The sequence below is a fragment of the Lytechinus variegatus genome, chromosome 3 (genome assembly GCF_018143015.1).
Source record: "Lytechinus variegatus isolate NC3 chromosome 3, Lvar_3.0, whole genome shotgun sequence".
Classification (NCBI taxonomy): Eukaryota; Metazoa; Echinodermata; class Echinoidea; order Temnopleuroida; family Toxopneustidae; genus Lytechinus; species Lytechinus variegatus.
In genome coordinates this window covers 21652125-21670119 of record NC_054742.1, presented here as the reverse complement: position 1 = coordinate 21670119, position 17995 = coordinate 21652125, and the positions used below count along the sequence as shown (strand labels likewise).

The following is a 17995-nucleotide window of genomic DNA, read 5'->3' as shown; positions in this document are numbered from 1 at the left end:
GGGGAAATGAGATCGGTTGGGTCATACAGCATGAGTAATCAAAGATTGAATTCAAAATGACCATTTTTGAAAGTCACAAGAGTAGTTTTTCAGATTGTGTAAATACAAAGTTGGACAAAGGTTGTTTTTTGGTAAATTTTATGATGTTAACTTTGTTTTACTATCCATCATTGAGCCACTCCACCCAAAACTTTGATAACGTATATGCTCATGCTTGAGTGAGCACATTTTTTGTGACGTATCATCTCATGGGGTTCATGGTATATCCTCTGTAACATTTTAAAGCATGTTGAAATTGGAAAATGTTATAGTGGCTCCCCTCCCCAAATTTCTCGGCACCTCCCCACTTTCAAATTCTGGATCCACCACTGATTTGTCCATAAATTCAACTGATACTGGGAAATCATTAGGAAACGAATACATTTATGCAGTAAAAATGAGTATTAATTCCTAAGTTTTCGAGTGTGCTCGCTCAACCATGACAGTGTAAACACTGTTACTGTTCGGTAAGTGTGTGGTGATAAAAATGATGGATGATTAAAAACAGATATCCCTGATAAAAACAACGCCAATTAAGTTACATTTGAAACCGAATTTGCCCCCATTATTCATTTTATATAACCCTCAAAATTAGTCTGAGTTCCTTTCCCCTTTGAGACGTGCTCATTCATCCATATAAACAAAACGAAATCGATTTCATTTTTGCATAGAATTCTGCCCATACGTTGATAAACATAACTGCCAAATGATACTGCTAAAGACAGCTATGAAAAGTTCCACCACATCAAGGGGTTACTAATTCTCATTATGCACCCATCGTGTGATAAATCATATCATAAATAAAAAAAATCTAATTCAACATAATAAAGACTACCATCAATACAATACTCGTTCCCACTCTAAATTCCATAATTCTGTAGCATTTAATGCAGTCAACCCTTTATTCATTGTAATCCACTGGTCCTCGAATATGGAATTCCCTCCCTTCCGATGTAATTTCTAGCACAAAATAATGTCACTGCATTTAAAACAAAACTCAAAAATTCACATGTAATTATGAATTTCTACACCCTTTTCCTGACACCCCCTCCCCTGTAGGTTTACTTGTTTGTATTTATCATTGTTACTTTTTCATTTTCACTTTTATGTACGTTTATTATTATGTATCGGGTGTCCCACTCAGCTTTTGCTTTTAGGGGCACCGTAATCATTTAAACTGTATTGTACATTCATGTATGATTTGCATATATTTTGGTTTGTATATTGATATTTAAATGATTTAATAAAATATGAATCTAATCGAATTCCAAATGAATTCAATGATAACATTTTACGTATATGTACAAATAGAAAAGTAATATTTACACATCATTTTAATTTAGACTCAAACATTAGGAACAGAATTTATATTTGATAATGTGGGAAGTGAAAATGTGCCAAAACAGTTCCTATTCGCAAGATAGCAAATATTCTAAAATGTTTTTTATGGATTTTACTTATACTCTTATTCCAGGTTGTTTTATAGTTGAATTCTTCGAAAGCTTCAAACTCGAAATCCTTTTATTAACCGTCATCTGGATTTTGGCAATGAAAAGAATGATGGGAAAATGAGAAATAATGAGAGACTGACGCTGTAAATCAATTTGTTTGTTGATGGTTTATTGATAAAAACATTTTTTTTTAAAGATAGTCGCGAATGGTATATAGAATATTCTGTGTTTGATTACCAAACAGACTGTGAGATAACCGTGTGTAGTATAATTCAAAAGGTACCAAGAAAGATTTAAGTAATGTTACATTATTTCAAGTTTCTTTAATAACTATTGTCATGCAAAGTGATGAAACATATTAAAACCAAAAAAGGGATCGATGAGGGCATAGTGTACCCAGCATGCAGGCACATACTTTCAGATGGAGGATGGTTTCTATACAACTTATCCCTGTGTAAACCGGTGTTAATCGGTGTACATATAGAGGACCACACCAGTTATTTTACACCGATGTTAAATTGGCGGTGTTAGTTTTACACCTGTATGTGTTATTACAACACCTATGGTTGTTACATTTACACTCTTTGGTGTTATGTTCAATCTCTAGGGTGTTATTTCAACACCTCAGGGTTTGGTCTTCTTAACACCAATTGGTGTCAGTTTTAACACCACAGTTTTTACAGTGTAACGCCTTGCAGTTTAAAGAAATAATAACTCAATATAGAGTCAATCAATAAGTATCAATAAATCATTACATCAAGTTATTCAGTATAATGTATGACAATTAGAATTTTACTGATTTCTCAGAATCTCAGAGAGGAGTAATCCAGACATCGCTTAGAAGCACTATCGTCTATATAGATATGATGTTGCTTCCGTGCAATGTGCAATTTACACTGGTGAATGACACCTTTCGAGGCATGATTTGAAGGACTGTGTGGAATTAAGGTTTTTTATCCCCGGTGCTGGCCGGAGATTATTCCTGTCTTTTATTGTATTTGGTAGAAAACTATTGAGATTGGCTTTTGTTCTACATTGAAGTAGTACCAATCGGCTGGTGTTGGCTCTTACTGATCTTGGCGCTTCCACCACATATTCAGGGATGTTTATACAGAGCTTTGTACAATAAAGTTAGTCTGCTGTCCTTTCTTCGTTGTCCATTTACAGTGTAACTGTTTTTTCCGGAATGGAGAGACGTGCATTTTGGTATCAGCACAAGGGAGCGAGGCAGCAACGTATTAAAAAAAATCTTTTATAATTCGAAGTTTGGCTAGGTATTTAAAGGCGACATTGTTCAGAATATTGTGTTGTAGAGTTACGTTTGCAGATAAGTGGTTCCAGATATGCTGGTGGTAAATCAATTTGAGAATTGATACTCAAAAGAGTTAAAACAATAATGCATATTTTTAAAAATATGTTTTGAAATGGATGTAATGCAACCGTTGCAGGATTATAACATCATTGATATCTGGATTCGTTGAAATTAAGATTTTGATATTTTGACATGAAAACTAAACATTCTTACATGCACGTCTTTAAACTCAGATTCCTCATTTGCACTTGAAAATGTGAGCGCGAAGCGAGACCTAAAATGTTTGATATCGGAACCGAATGTGAACCATGTATCCAACATAAACTTGTGGAGAGGATATGGATCTCATGAAACGAAATTATGGTATACGATGCCAGAATAAGCGTGAGCTGATATTGAAGGTCAGTTTTGTCCGTTGAAAATTTGAACAGTAAAATAAGGGCCAAGGTTTCAAAGGGGGGGGGGATACTTGGATAAAACCGTATATTTACCGTACATTACAAATTTTGATTATGGCTCTTAACGGGGGGGGGTCACGGGGCGTCGTGCCCCCCCCCCCGATCCGCCACTGATCCCATAATACAGCATCTCTCCGGCCGAAATCACAGAGCTGGAGCGCGAGCGAGAATTAGAAACGGTAGTTTGGTGGAAGTTCGTATTTTTTAAAACCACGTACCCGTACGCTGCCCAATTCACGCTCACAAGCGCGATGCGCACGCTGCTTATTTTGATTATCATTTTAAATTCGTCCCAAATTCCTTATTGTTTTGTATACTCGCATAATTAAGCACCCAAGAGGAGACCATTACATGAAAAAACATAGTGTGGAAAAATAAAATTAATCCCTTCATAAATCATCGCGAAATATTGCGTTAAAGTGTAAAGTAACCCGATAACTGTTTGAACTTCGATCAATTGCACCGAAACTGCACCAGATTATGTTTTTTTCAATCACTTTAAAAACTCCTAAAAACACGTGAAAATTATTATATTTTTACATGATGAAGGAAAATGTGTGATTCGCAGGTGAGAGAGGTCCTAGATATGTCAACATGACAAATTCTAAGGAATGAATATTTGCTGTGTGAATGAATAAGCGAGGGCATACTTTGACATAGAAGCCTGCCCTAACTCCGCTCACCCTGATTATGATAATCATTATTAGAGTATAGGGCCTATATAAACGGAATCGTCATATTTTTCAAGTAGACATTTCTTTAGATTCTGATATTTTTGTGTCATTTCCTTTATTTTGAGGGTGCTGAACCAATCCGCTTGTTGCCAGTTTAATACATACCTCCTTCCGCCGTTGCCATGGCAACGGATTAATATATGTTTAAAAAATAACATATTGAGCCTATATGGTATATTCCCCTGTCAATATTTAAATGGTCCAATCAACATTTTTAGCCTTTCAAAATCAATTTCTAGATATATGCCTATCAAGTAGTATTAGTTGCAAAAGATCCATTGCCATGGTAACGGCTTATCTTTCTCGCAGAAAAATACAATTGTCTTAATGTCTGCAGAGACAGGGCGCCGCTTTTTCCGACGTCGACGCCGCCCTCGTAAACATTGAAATATTAAAACAGGGTAAGGTTTTCAAATTCATAAGTTTATAGTAGGCCTATTGATTTCTATAGCTATCATAAAACTAAAAAATAAGGGAGTCAGTGAAAATACTACGGTGAGTTCCGGTCATGCCACGGTCAAAGGTAATTTAAGGTCAATGAACTTTGGCCCTTTACGTTGGGGGCATTTATTGAATTGTCATCATAAATCAACATTATGGTGGGAAAAGATGAATGGTGGAAAATGACAATGAAAATGCCAAAATCTACATTCGACCAATTCATTCAAATTGAATTTCGAACACAACAGAGTGTCCTGCATGGATAAGCTAATTTGAATGCATGGTAATGGTATGTTGCCGTGGTAACACCTGATTACTCTACTAATTCAACTCATGAATCTAATATGAGATGAAAATTAAATGTAAACAATGTAGGAATGTCTGAATTTATTTCAGGTCATAATTCAGTATAGGCCTAGCTGGGGCAGATTATAACTGCAATACATGAATAATAAAGTAAGTCTTAAAAAAGAAGATCGAGTTTCATATAAATTCATGAACAAAATTCACCTTGAACGAGAGTATTATATCTAGAGAAAAACGAGACATTTTAGGCACTTTTGCAATGATGTTTTAACTTGCAAACCGAGAATGACTTAAAAACAAGACATGAATAATGATGCGGGCGCAAAGCGCGAGCTGAATATTTATTTTGTTCTAAATGAAAGGTATAGGTATTTGTCGGTCCCCAAATTCTCATTTTCGTCTTGTCTTCTTTTATTTTCCTTCCACTTATTTTATTTTCATTTTATTATTTTCCTATTCCGGCCTCGATTGATATCCCTTCCGCTGTTGTCTTTTTTGCGACGCGGCCATTTTTTCTTCTTTATACTCTTATTCCTCTCTCACTTCTCCTTCTATCCCCCCTCTCTCCCTCTCTCTTCCGCTTTCCCTTTAGTTGAGGGTGACGGCAAATAAAAGCCCCTCGGTCGTCAACGATTTATCATGGAGCAGGCAGATAAGCTGACGTTTACAGAAATGATGAAGGATGATCAAAAGAGTTTGTCAATAATTATTTCAACACTGTTCACCAGAGGTATCTCGAGATTTGATTGTAAGCATTGCCCGGACCCAAAGTGTTTGGGGAAAAAGTTTTACAAAAATTACCTTGCTCTATAACGAATCGTATATAGGGTCATCAATGCTAAAAAATTAGACTTCGATGTATATCAATTTCAACTCTTATTTAAGACTGCATACCGACGTACAAACAACTTGGAGACATTGATAGGGATAGTTTTATTTTATTCGGGATAAAGCCCCTCTCTGGTTTCGCGGCCCCTGCAAGTTGTGTTTTTTTTTTTTTTTTTTTTTAAACAAGTGCACACCTAGTACCAACAATGCATACAGCATTTCCATTTATTTGAAAGCAGGATAAAAGAGCATTGTAGATTAAATGCCTTGCTCACGGGCATAGGTGCCGCGGCCGGGGATCGAACCCCGGACTTTCCATGTATAGCCAGGCGCCTTAGACCACTCGGCCACGGCACCTCCACAAGTATAGGGTATTATCGATCATAATGCTGTTTTTATGTGGCCTATTCATATTTTGATGATTATTATTATTTACTCTGTGAGTATGAAATTTAGGGATAATTCAATTGGAATTGAACAAGGATTTGATACACGTCACTTCAAATAGATGTACAATCAGGTCTTTGTGATAGCTTATGAGCCTAATGATGTTATAGGCCATTATTCTGTAGGCCTATTTTGATTCATACCTATAAATATAAATAAAATAAAGAATTTAAATGAATATAGGCCCTATAAGAAAAAGTTTCCGCTAATAGGCCTATACAAGCCTTTTAAACTCGGTCAGTAGTTTCCTGATTGATTTGACTAAATGAAACTTTGTAATGTTTCTGGAGATTTCCTTTTTAAAAAATTAAATTGACCAATATATTTTGAACAAATCGAATTTCTTGAGTGCCTTTTTCTTTCTCCGATTATCTACATTTACGGGAGTTCGGAAGTGAACTTTAACCAGCGAGGTGATTAAATATTTATTCTTGTTTTTTAAGCATGAGCTTTTTTTAAATGAAAGTCAGTATTAGGGAATCCCCCCAAAATATATATATATATATATATATATATTTCATTCATTTCATTTATTTATTTCCATTTCTGGTAAAAAAACATTCAAATACAATTGAAATATTTACAAAAAGAAAACATATGAATATAAATACCAAGAATATGGGGGAGCCAGCAGAGGCCATTGGCCTTTCAAAGGCTGGGCTCCAATATATATATATATATATATATAAAAGTACTAGAAAGTATTTTTGTAATTGGTTCTAAAATAATGACAAAGAAAGAAAATGAGAGATGTTGATATGAGGGAGCTAAACGCAAAAGCAAAGCTTGTTGGTTGAAGGCTCCAAGAATATGCAGTGAGAATCCCAGAAAATATCAATACAAGAAAAAGTAGGGGAATAAATAAAGAGTAAACGAAAAGTAAACACCCGGAGTAAACAAAGAAGGGGGATACACGAATACATACTTGTAAATAATGAGTCAAGACAGTGTAAAAGCGACAAATTTGAATTAGAACATGAAGGAGAATGCAAATAATTATTTCTATAATAGTAAAAAAATAATAATGGAAATCAATGGTAAATAGCTTCAGTGGGCAATAATCGGAAGGGACGAAATGGGGAGGGGTGGGTGCACTCACGTTGGATGAGTGGCAAAAATGATAGCTTTGAATGGTGAATGTGCTAAAGGAGCTTTAGCGTTTTATTTATAAGATGTAAATTCATCAATATTGATATTTTAAGTTAAGTTAACTTGACTATATCAAGCATGTTATTCTATTAAATATATTATTCTTTAAAGCTTTTTGTTCCTGCTGACTCTTTTATCCGCTTCCGCTTTTATGTAAAAACAGGACATGGTAAAATGGTCTTTATTGACTGTTATTTCTTTGATCCTGTCAGTCCAGTGGGTGCTCAATCTATACTCTGTTATGTTGTAGCCTACATTCCAATTTCATATACTTTACATTTCCGAAATAAATAGATAAATAATAATTATACACTCATAAAATTCATGAATGGATTAGAATCATATTCATATAATTAGACAATTGTAATCAGTGAAAAAATTGTCGGGAAAGGTTTTTTGAAAATACATTAAAAATAAAAAATTAATACGGAATATAGTTTGAAGGATAAAAAAAAATGATTAGGCGTAGATCAGTAACAAAAAGTGAGGCCCTAAAAATAATTGCACTTGGTGAAAGGAACATTTTATACAGTATAAAACTTGTCAACAATACATTTAATCACAACAAAATCACACACTTTCCCACTCCGAAGTGCAAGAAAAAGGTAGAAAAAAAAATTAGACCGTATCATAAACATAGAGTTAAATAAAATAACTCTATGATCATAATGAAATGCGCGCGCTAAGTGAGCGGGGTTAGGGCAGTGGTGAGCGGCGAATGGGCAGGCGCAAGGGGTGACGAAAACAGCAAATTACACAGCGGTGCTTTGAAGATATATGATTATTGTCCTATGAAACAATTTTCAAGTATTTTCTCTTTCAGATGACATATAGAAGTAAGGATATTGTAGCTAATTGAAAGAAACATAAAGGAAAATACGTAAACTGAGCGACGATTGGGCAGCGTACAGGTATATAACGTCGCGTCGGTACAAAATAGGATGACGGTATCATTAGTAGAAGAACAAAGTTAGACTTAGACTTCACATTAGTTCTAGCTGGAGCGGTATGAAGTTGGGTTCAGAATACAGTGAGTATCATAAAAAGAATATTTATTTTTGCAGATCTCTATTAGGGCCTACTCTAGATCTACCGCAGATAGCAGTTAGGCCTAACGTTACTAGATCTATCGTCACTTTACATACCGGTACCGGTACGGTAATCATGAATCACTCCTCAGCCGGCTCGGCTGCGCTGAGCTGAGTTGATCCATGGCATAGCCTCGCCTCATGCCGCGCTCAGGCGATGCATCGCGACGGTTCTTGCCTGGCTTGGGTTTGGTTCGCTCTCTCTGTCGGTCAGGCCCAGGGTGACAAGATTTCACAAAATGAAATACGGGACAATCGACAAATTACGCTTCATGAGCAGATCGACCGAGCCAGGTCTTAATAAAAGATCAACAAATAAAGGCTACGCACTATTAGACTTGTAAAAAAATTATAAAGAATTAGTCTACCTAGGGCTAGGAGGGAGAATGAAAGAATAAAGGAGAAAATGAAAAGACAAAAGAAAAGAGATGAATTGAGAAGAAAGGAAGACTGAAATTAAGGGGTAAAAAATAAAAGAATATATTAGAGAATAAAAGAGAAAAAAGGTTTCCTTCATTTGTTGAAATGTATAAAGAAAGAAAAAAGAAAGGAAGGGAAGATAAATAAATGTGTGAAAGAAAAAAGGGAGAAAAAGAAGGTGTTTCCTTCATTCTTTGAAAGAAAGAAACAAAGAAAGAAGAAAAACAGGAACTGAGGAAGGAAAGAAGGGAGGGAGGGAAAGAAAGAATAAGGGAATTAATTAAGGAAAAATGAAAGAAAAGATGAGAGAGGGAGGAAAGAATGAAGGGAGGAGAATGGAAAAAAGAAAATAATAGATGGAGAGAAAGAACAAAAAGAAAAGGGAGAGGAAGGGAGTACCGGTACGCAAAGAAAGGTGTAAGGAAAGAAAAATGAAGTAAATAAAAACAAAATTAAAAAAAAGAAGGAAAGAACAAAAGAAAAATGAAAAGAGAGAAAGAGAAAGGATCAGGAAAGAAAGATCAGTAATATAGATAGATGGAACCAAAAAAAGGCAAACAGGAAGGATAGAAGGATGAAGAAAGGAGGATAGAAAAAGAAAGAAAGAAGAAAAAAAACTTCAAACAAAAAATCCAATCATCTTACAAAAATCCTAATTGTATCTGGTGTTATTTTTTTAACATAAAAAAAATGGAATGTTTTAGAAAAAGAATAAAATTTGATAGTGAAACATTGTCAATCTTGAAAATTACATAAAACATCATGGCATCTTTCCCATCCCATTACATGTTCGCACCGATCACAAGACTGAAAGACTCAAAAGGCGAGCTGAAACAGCCAGATCTAGTTGTGAAAACTCAATAACTTGCTACACCCATTACATCACCAAATCAGTAATCTGAGGATCCATAATGTAATTATAAAAATTTACCGCTGATTTTGTGATTATTTTGATTTTAGTGCAAAAACTGTTTATCATGTGAGGGACCATTTGCACCATTGAGAATCTGCTCGGATCTTACATGCCTAGCTAGTAGCCTACAAGTACATACCACACATAGGCAGGATGCCAGAGGGCTGGCAAGAAAATCACTGCAGATCTTAGCAAAAGTTTACATATACCAATTTTTTTTTTGGTGCTTCATTTGTTGGTTCCTTGATGAAAATTCGTCACTTTCAAAGGTTTTAATAATATTTCTTTCAAAATTTTGAAATACGGGACAAATAAGCGTCCTGGGAAGGGTTTGTTGGGACGCCGGGACAAAGGAGCAAAATATGGGACAATCCTGGGAATTACGAGACGTCTGGTCACCCTGGTCAGTTCCTCCTCGCTGCTCTACGCGGATTAACATAAATCTCGCGTGCACGTATATAGGCCCTAGTAGTATTACTAGTAGTACCTGGGGCCATTTCATAAAGCTGTTCGTAGGTTAAGAGGGACTTTAAGAACGACTGGTGAACCTTTCTAACATGCTAAACCATTGCCAATGGTGTATACCATTTACCAGAAAGGATCACCAGTCATTCGTAAAGTCGCTCTTATCTTACAAACAGCTTTATGAAATGCCCACCCGGTTTCAATGCTTGAATACCTAGCATTATTGTATACTTTTGGCCTCGTCGCGCCGCCGCCGCCGCAAAGATTTCCTTGTGAGCACTCTATCAGCTGCATTTCTTCTGACTTCTCTGATCGTCTTTAAATTTGGCATGAAGGTCGAGTATGGTATAGCTAAGCCGCCCCGGGGGGCCAGTCAAATATATGTCTGTACACACGCGTGACCAAAAAAACGCGTTTAAAGGGGTGTTTTTCCACTTTTGGACGTGGTCCACGCATGGACTCTTTAAGGGTATCAAAAACACTGATTTTCAAGAAAAAGGGTGGTTTTGAAAGACTGGTCAATGGTCAGTCACAGGGACAAACAAATTTAGGGTATGTTTTTTCTCCCAAAGCTTTTTTTTAATGACTTGCCAAACGTGTTTAGGGTAAGTTTTTTTTCCCAAAAAACTTTTTCCCCAAGGTCATATTTTGGCGACAACTTGTTTAGGGGCCAAATTGTGTAAATAAAGCCTGTGAAAAACTTGTTTAGGGGGTGTTTGGAAATTCCTTGGTCATGCGTGTGTACAGCAATATATTTGACTGCCCCCCACCCGGGAAAGCCGCCTATCGATTTTGTTTTGGGAGGAGACAGTGTTGCCATGGTAACAAGAGTTTTTGTGGAAATAGCAAAGATATCCTTGTGAGCTAGCTCTTTATCACTCAGTGCATTTCTTCTCCAATCATCTTCAATGTGGCATGAAGATCCATTAAGCAAAGCTGGCTATTGATTTTGGTGTGGGCGGAGACAACATTGCACAAGAGTTTTTGTGGAAATAGCAGAAATTTCCTTGTAAGTGCTCTACTGGCTGCATTTCTTCTCCAATTGTCTTCAAATTTATCACGAAGGCCCATTATGGTAAAGCAAAGCAGCCGAATGATTTTGAAGTGGGTGGAGTCATGGTTGCCATGGTAACCATATTTTTGTAGAAGATTTAGTAAATCCTGTAACTTCTGCTTTTTTCCAGTTTGTCACAGTTGGCACACAGAAGCAATATTAGGTGAGGTGAAGATGCCTATCAGTTTTGGTGGGGGGGGGGGGGGGGGGTTGTAGGGTTAGGTTTACACAATATCCAGATTCACTCTATAATTGTATTCCCCAACAGGTGATACTGGATAATACTTCAGGTTCTGCAGAGTCACGCTGCCACGTCATATTATTGTCATCAAATTTGGTACCCACAGGCAAAATGTGGGCAGGGTCATTGTCACCATGATAATTGTATTTATTTGTCAAATTTCTGTGTGAGCTCTATATATCGTGATGATGGATGACGAGGTACGTTTGGGAATACATGTGCTTGGCCGTGCGACCCACCAAGCATCTCTAGTTCATTATGTAATGAAAAATATATTATATTTATATACAAATATTATGAATGCAGAAGAAAACATCAAATCAAATCAACCATAATACAGCTTACAATATATGCTTTCAAAGGATACCAAATTCATGACAATGACATCTCATTTGAGCTAGAAAATCATAATCATATGTTAATTTGTGAGAATTTTTGGTGTTTTTATACTGTAAGGTTTTTCAAGATTTTCTTGATTATTACTAATAACAAGTAATCAGTTGAATTGAATTGAAGAGAGTTGTTGAATTATTATACAAATCAAGCTTTAAAATGAGACTAAAATCAAATCTCTATATAGCTACAAAGTGATACATGTAACATTTCTCTCCCATAGACTTTGTGTGCACCACTCCCCCCCCCACCATCTCACCATTTTTCATTCTTTAATCTGTGGTGTTGTGATTTCATGTTATGTGGTAATGTGCTAAATTTTACAGAAAAGATAGTTTTCAGCTTTAAATCACATATATTTCATGAAAATATCTTTCAGTTCTACAGATATATTGTATGTTAAGCTGACTGAAATTTAAAAAAGCACAACAAACCACCTTTTTGTGGGACGAGTTCAAAATGCCTGGCCATTAATAAAGTACCTTTCTATCATAACAATTTTGATTTCCTTTTTATATTGGATACAGATTTTGAAATCTATGGCACAGCTGCAGGTAGTAGTAAGACTCCTGCTTGCACCAGGCCTCTTAATAACTCAGCATGGAGCATAACTGGACCATCCACATCTGTATCATGTATCACCAGCAACAGCTCTAAGGAATATGGTACAGTTTCATCAAACTTGCCTATGTCATCCCGAGCTAATACAACTCTGATGTCATCAGCAACAAGTAGGGCACTACAGAGGGCTGCTAGTTCTGGAAGGTATTTAGAATATTTTACTCTAGATATAACACAAATTGTAACACAATTGCTAATGCCTGATGCTGTTTTTTATTATAAAAATAGGCATGTCACCCAGTCATCAATAATGTATTTTTTTTTACTGAGAAATAAACCAAATATTAGGCCAAATTAAATAGTTCAAGATGATAGTGTGGTTGTTCCTGAATGAATACAAATATAATTTGAATACACCATATAAAATATATATCTACATGTAGTAAAAATATGAAATGAACAAGGATTATGAGATGATAACATGATTTCTAACTGACATAATGTTTTGTCCTTTTTAAATACCTGGTACTCCTAGAATTCTTAGCACCAAGGCACTCAATATGTTCAAGATACAGATTTTTTTTATGCCTCCACTCACAGTAGTTGGTTCTGGCAGGGATCATTTTGGGGGGATGATTGTACACGTATCTGTCCTTCACATCCTTGTTCTTGCAAAATGTTTAATCAACTTCAAATTTGATCAATGCATCTTGCAAGTTGACAAAAGTCTGATCTGATGGCATCAAGATCAAAGGTTCCATCATTCATTGACATATCTTGTTCTTGTGATAAAAGAATTACTATTTGAGGATGAACTTAAATCTTGATTTATGCAATGTAAATATGATATTGTTAGATTGGGAGTCACAAGGTCAAATGTAAATTGCCATGTAAAGTTAATATATTAATATATTGAATATAAATCTTGTTCTTACACAAATCATGTGAAAAATTAACTTCAAATTTTGCTCGTGTGTGCAAATGGGAGTGAATTTTTTTTATTTGGGATGACATTGTCAAAGGACATTGTCATTATTTCAACATATTAATAGGTGTGCAATATTTCTGATCTGGTATTGATGGAGGCAATGAATTTAATATTTACTTCTGTGGACATATTCCATCATTTAACAAAGATATATTTTAATTCAAATTATGATTGATAATTGAAAAAAGTGAGGATGTGACAATAACAATAGAAATGTGGTTGTAGCTACATGACATTTTTCATCATTGTCTGAAGATATTTACTTAACTTGATATTAGATCATGGAGTTACACCCCTCTTACATCAAGTGGTGGTAGACTAAGAACTCCTGGACGGACTCCTGGGAGAACACCCGGGTCTAGGAGTACAGTATTTGGAAGCTCAAGTACAACCCTTGGCGTCAATCCTCAGTCTTCGGTTCTTGTAGGTATGTTGCAGTGGTATGCATAATGTACTTCTATGACTGTTGTAGGTTATTGCCAAAGACATTGTTGTCCATCGAGCTGTTACAAGATCAACGTTCAAATGCCACATAGGTCATTTTACATTGAAATATCTTATGCTCATGATAATTAACTAACAACCCATTTCAGGCACTAATGATCTTGTTATCTTGTGGGGTCATAAGGTCAGAGGGCAAGTGTCACATAATTTATGTGAATAACCAAAGCACAATTTTAGGGATTAATTTAAAACTTGACTCATGAATTATCTAACAAAGATGTTTAAATTAAGTTTGGGGGTTCAGGGTAACAAAGTACATATCTTTATTAAAGTCATTATACCTGATATTACTTCTTGGGACATATGAAGAACAATTTTAGGAATCAATTCAACCTTTCTTGGTCTATCTTATGTATGCATATTATAGTAAACATAATCAAATTAGTTTTTTGGGTCACGAGTTTAGAGGTCCAGGATCATATCGATCTTTTGAAGAATAAGTTAATAGGTGTACACTGCAATATAGATCTGATCTGGAAATGACGGAAGTTTGACATTGTCAACGTTCGTCTTAACTGTCATATCATGATCTGACAGTGCGGAATTTATTTTCAAAATATTGAGTTTAAATGTTGCCACAAAGTGGGTCAGAGAAACAACAGAACCAAGGATTATTGATGATTTCTCAATCACATACTAAATGCAAATGACCTATCATTGTAAAGCATGGAGTTTCCTCTTCACCTGGTACAACTTAAATAATTCTTCATTCTCACATGAGTAAAACAATATGAAGTAATCATACCTGAAAGTTAATTGATTGATGTTATCTGAATAGTAAAATTGAAGTCAGATATTTACATAATTTTTGGGACATGTGAATTTTTTGGAGTCCAGATATTGTTCACTAAATGATTTTTTGTATCCTTATTGTTTTTACTGACTCATACATGCATGTATGAGGAATCATCTACATAATAGAAGAGGAGGCTAGCATTTTCAATCCATCTAGTTGTAAATTCATGTTTTGCAGGTATTGCTTTAGATGTTTGTAATTGATTTTCAAGGTAGACCTAGCTGTGATTGAAGTGTCATAATTATTGGATCAAGGGCTAACGCTATCTAAGGTAGATGTGGAAATATAGGAATACATCAATGTTATTGATGTATGCTGCTTAATTTTTTGTAAAGGGCTTAAAAACATCATGTATTAAGCACTATATAAATACAATGTATTATCATTATTACATGTATGAACTCTCCCTTTCATTATGACACTGTAAAGACATGAATAGCGAAGTTGGCCTAGTCTGTAAATTGTCTGCCTGTCAAACAAAAGATTGTGGGTTCGAGTCCAACCCGGGCGGATGACCGAAGCCAGTGCATTGTGTGTAAAAATCGCTCCCCTGTTTCATAGATGCAGGTTATGTTACCGTGGAAAACAGTCTGTCCCTTGGATAGGACGTTAAATGGAGGTCCTGTGTAGAGGAGAGTCACCACTTTTTGCACGTTAACCCACTGCATTATTTGAATAAGAGTAGGGGGAAAACCCTGGTGTAGTGGTCCACCTGCATTCCCCCAACCAGTTGTAACGGGAGGAGAGACCTGCGGGTCAGTGATCTGTTTGCACGCCCTTCTTGGCTACCCAGATTGGCTGGCTCCTCCAAAAATGCGCCTATGAATGTCTTTGACAGATATGGCGCTATAAAAATGCTGTGCGTCATCATCATCATCATCATAAAATGCTTTGTGGAGTAATAAATCATACATGTATAAATCCTTTAGTGCGTATGTTACTTTCATGATGAAAAATGTACATAAGGACTATAAGGGCCTGCTGCACATAGTCCATTAATGCACTAACATACATACACATGTAAATAGACTACAGTTCATGACCCACTCTTAAATGCTGGGAAATGATCCTTCAAATTGCCAAATTTAAAGACATATAATGTATATCTTAAATCAGGAGTAACAATTAAATTTGACAATTTTGCAAATGTAGATATTATAAAAAGCTAAAACTAAATTCATATCACATTGTACTTTATAATAGAAATATTGTTTACCGGTATATGATGTGCACATAAAAGAAAAAATATGGGGATCCAATGAAATGGTTGATATATGGAAATCTTTTCAAGTTGAAATAATCAGATATATACCAAAAATACCATAAGTACTTCATCTTCTTTCTTTATTTTATCTTGTCTGTATTTTATTGAATAGCCATTGTAGAAGGGAGAGGTGTAGCTCAGGGTGAAATAGGAATGGCTAGTATTGACCTGAAGCAGCCTGAACTGATATTATCACAGGTAGGCCCTGGATGTTCTTTATTTTCATTTATGGATTTTACATATATATATATACTTAATTGGACTTTAATATGCCCAATAAATTTTCATATACATTCATAATCCCCTTCCCCTCCTCACTTTTCAAAAACTTACTTAAAACATCTTTTATTTTTGGTTGAAAATCCACGGAAAGGTTGCACACCAGGGCCTCGTCTTACAAAGAGTTGTGATGGATCCAATCAATTGCAACTATGGGAAGCCAGCAAAGTCAACATATAAAATGCATGTTCGTTCAAAAAAATGTAGATATGAATGTATATCCATAAATTCATTGATTTTTTTGCCAACTTGGCATGTTCTCCTTTGTTTACAGAGGATATTTTGAAAATTTCCTGTAGAAAAAATTATGACACTGATGGATTTCCACAGAGTTATGATTGATTGGATCAGTCGTAATTCTCTGTAAGACAGGGCCCTGATCCTTCTTTGTCATTCTTAGATATTTAAAAACCCACCAATGCTTAACACTGTTTTCAAATATTTAATTTTCCATGTTTCACTATAAATTGAAATTGTTGTTTTATTCTATGTTTTTGTTGTGTGTGTGTGTGGGGGGGGGGGGCATTATTGGTTGTGATGCACTTTTTATTGCTATGAGATGTAAGAATATTTGTATAGTATATGGTTTATTCATAGACATATTCATAGACATAACAAACATATGTTTGATTTGATATATATTAACCTATTATGTAATTCAGTTTTCAGATAGTCAGACGTATGTGAAAGTAACAACAAAGCTTCAAGTATTGCAGCCTATTGAGGTACGTTATCTGTAAAATACCATACACATTTTTTTATTCATAAAATGAATCTGAAATATTAGCCCTGAGCACTATAAATTCATTATTGAAAGCTCGTTCTAACAAGACCGTTTATTAGAGACTATGTAATGATTAATATTGCTTTTGTAATCTTGTATATGTTTGAAATGCTGAATAAATACTAAATAAATGAATAAACCCTGGGATTCTTTTCTTATAAAAATCTTTTGAATAATATTAAGGCATTTTTTTTCTCAATTTGATATTTCTTTATTTGCTGATTGTATGTTCTTGATGGTTACTGACTTTGGAGTACATTGTTTTATGTTTTTTATGTAAGCTGCCAATTTTGGCTTATATGAATTGTTGCATTTATATATTGTTGTGTTCTTTACAGATCATTATGCCTCATACAGCATGTGAAGGAGGAGCAATGACAAAGCTTTTCAAGCTTATTAGTGATAATTTCCAGGGTCTTGATGTTACAACAGTCCAGCGAAAATATTTCAATGAAACAAAAGGTATTACTCATAGTAGCAATATTGAAATGACATGGTTCACAGCATTTGTTTGGTGTCTTATCTGTTTTATATTCAGAACTGAGCTGTAATCAATTTTGTAAATGAATTATTGATCCTATCACTATGGAAGCAGCTTTGATTGAATCATGTTAATTTTTGTGTGGGTTTTTTTAATGTGTGTACTGAAGAAATTCATGTGAAGAAATCGACATGACAAGTAAATGTAGTATACATTTTGCATTGTAAAACTGAATTAATTTAGTTACAGTAACTTCAATTTTTTTACAGGGCTGTCAGTAGTCAAGCAGTTATGTGTTGCAGACTTCAGTGCAGTTGAAATGGAAATCACATCAAAGTGAGTACCGGTATAACTCATTCAAAATAAATCTGTTGAAACATTAGATCTCTCAGAGTAAAAATCACAGTCCTTCATCCTTTTTCCTCATACAAGCAAATAACTTGAATCAGTAGTATAGAAATTAAAACAGTTTAATTTTAATAGTTTACTTGAAGTTACATACTAAGTTGATTCCCCAAAATGTCAATAGATTCCTGAATAGAGAAAGAGAGCAATATTAATATTGTTATTTATGAAGACTACACAGCACAAAATACAAA

The 17995-nt window shown here is 35.0% G+C and overlaps 1 protein-coding gene across 3 annotated transcripts in view; it reads left to right on the top strand.

The window, feature by feature from the left end:
* The first annotated feature begins 7894 nt into the window (after positions 1 to 7894).
* The window catches only part of LOC121410495 (mutS protein homolog 4-like), a 29337-nt gene continuing 19236 nt past the window's right edge, over positions 7895 to 17995 (top strand). For 2 of the 3 annotated variants that reach the window (XM_041602630.1, XM_041602629.1), the window contains exons 1-7: positions 7897 to 8195; positions 12267 to 12504; positions 13567 to 13715; positions 15965 to 16050; positions 16794 to 16856; positions 17254 to 17377; positions 17666 to 17732. In XM_041602630.1, the coding sequence (XP_041458564.1) occupies positions 8174 to 8195; positions 12267 to 12504; positions 13567 to 13715; positions 15965 to 16050; positions 16794 to 16856; positions 17254 to 17377; positions 17666 to 17732 (749 nt within the window). In that variant the 5' untranslated portion in view covers positions 7897 to 8173. Of the gene's footprint in view, positions 8196 to 12266; positions 12505 to 13566; positions 13716 to 15964; positions 16051 to 16793; positions 16857 to 17253; positions 17378 to 17665; positions 17733 to 17995 lie in introns of all 3 variants that reach the window. The other variant, XR_005969346.1, reaches the window with a different exon arrangement.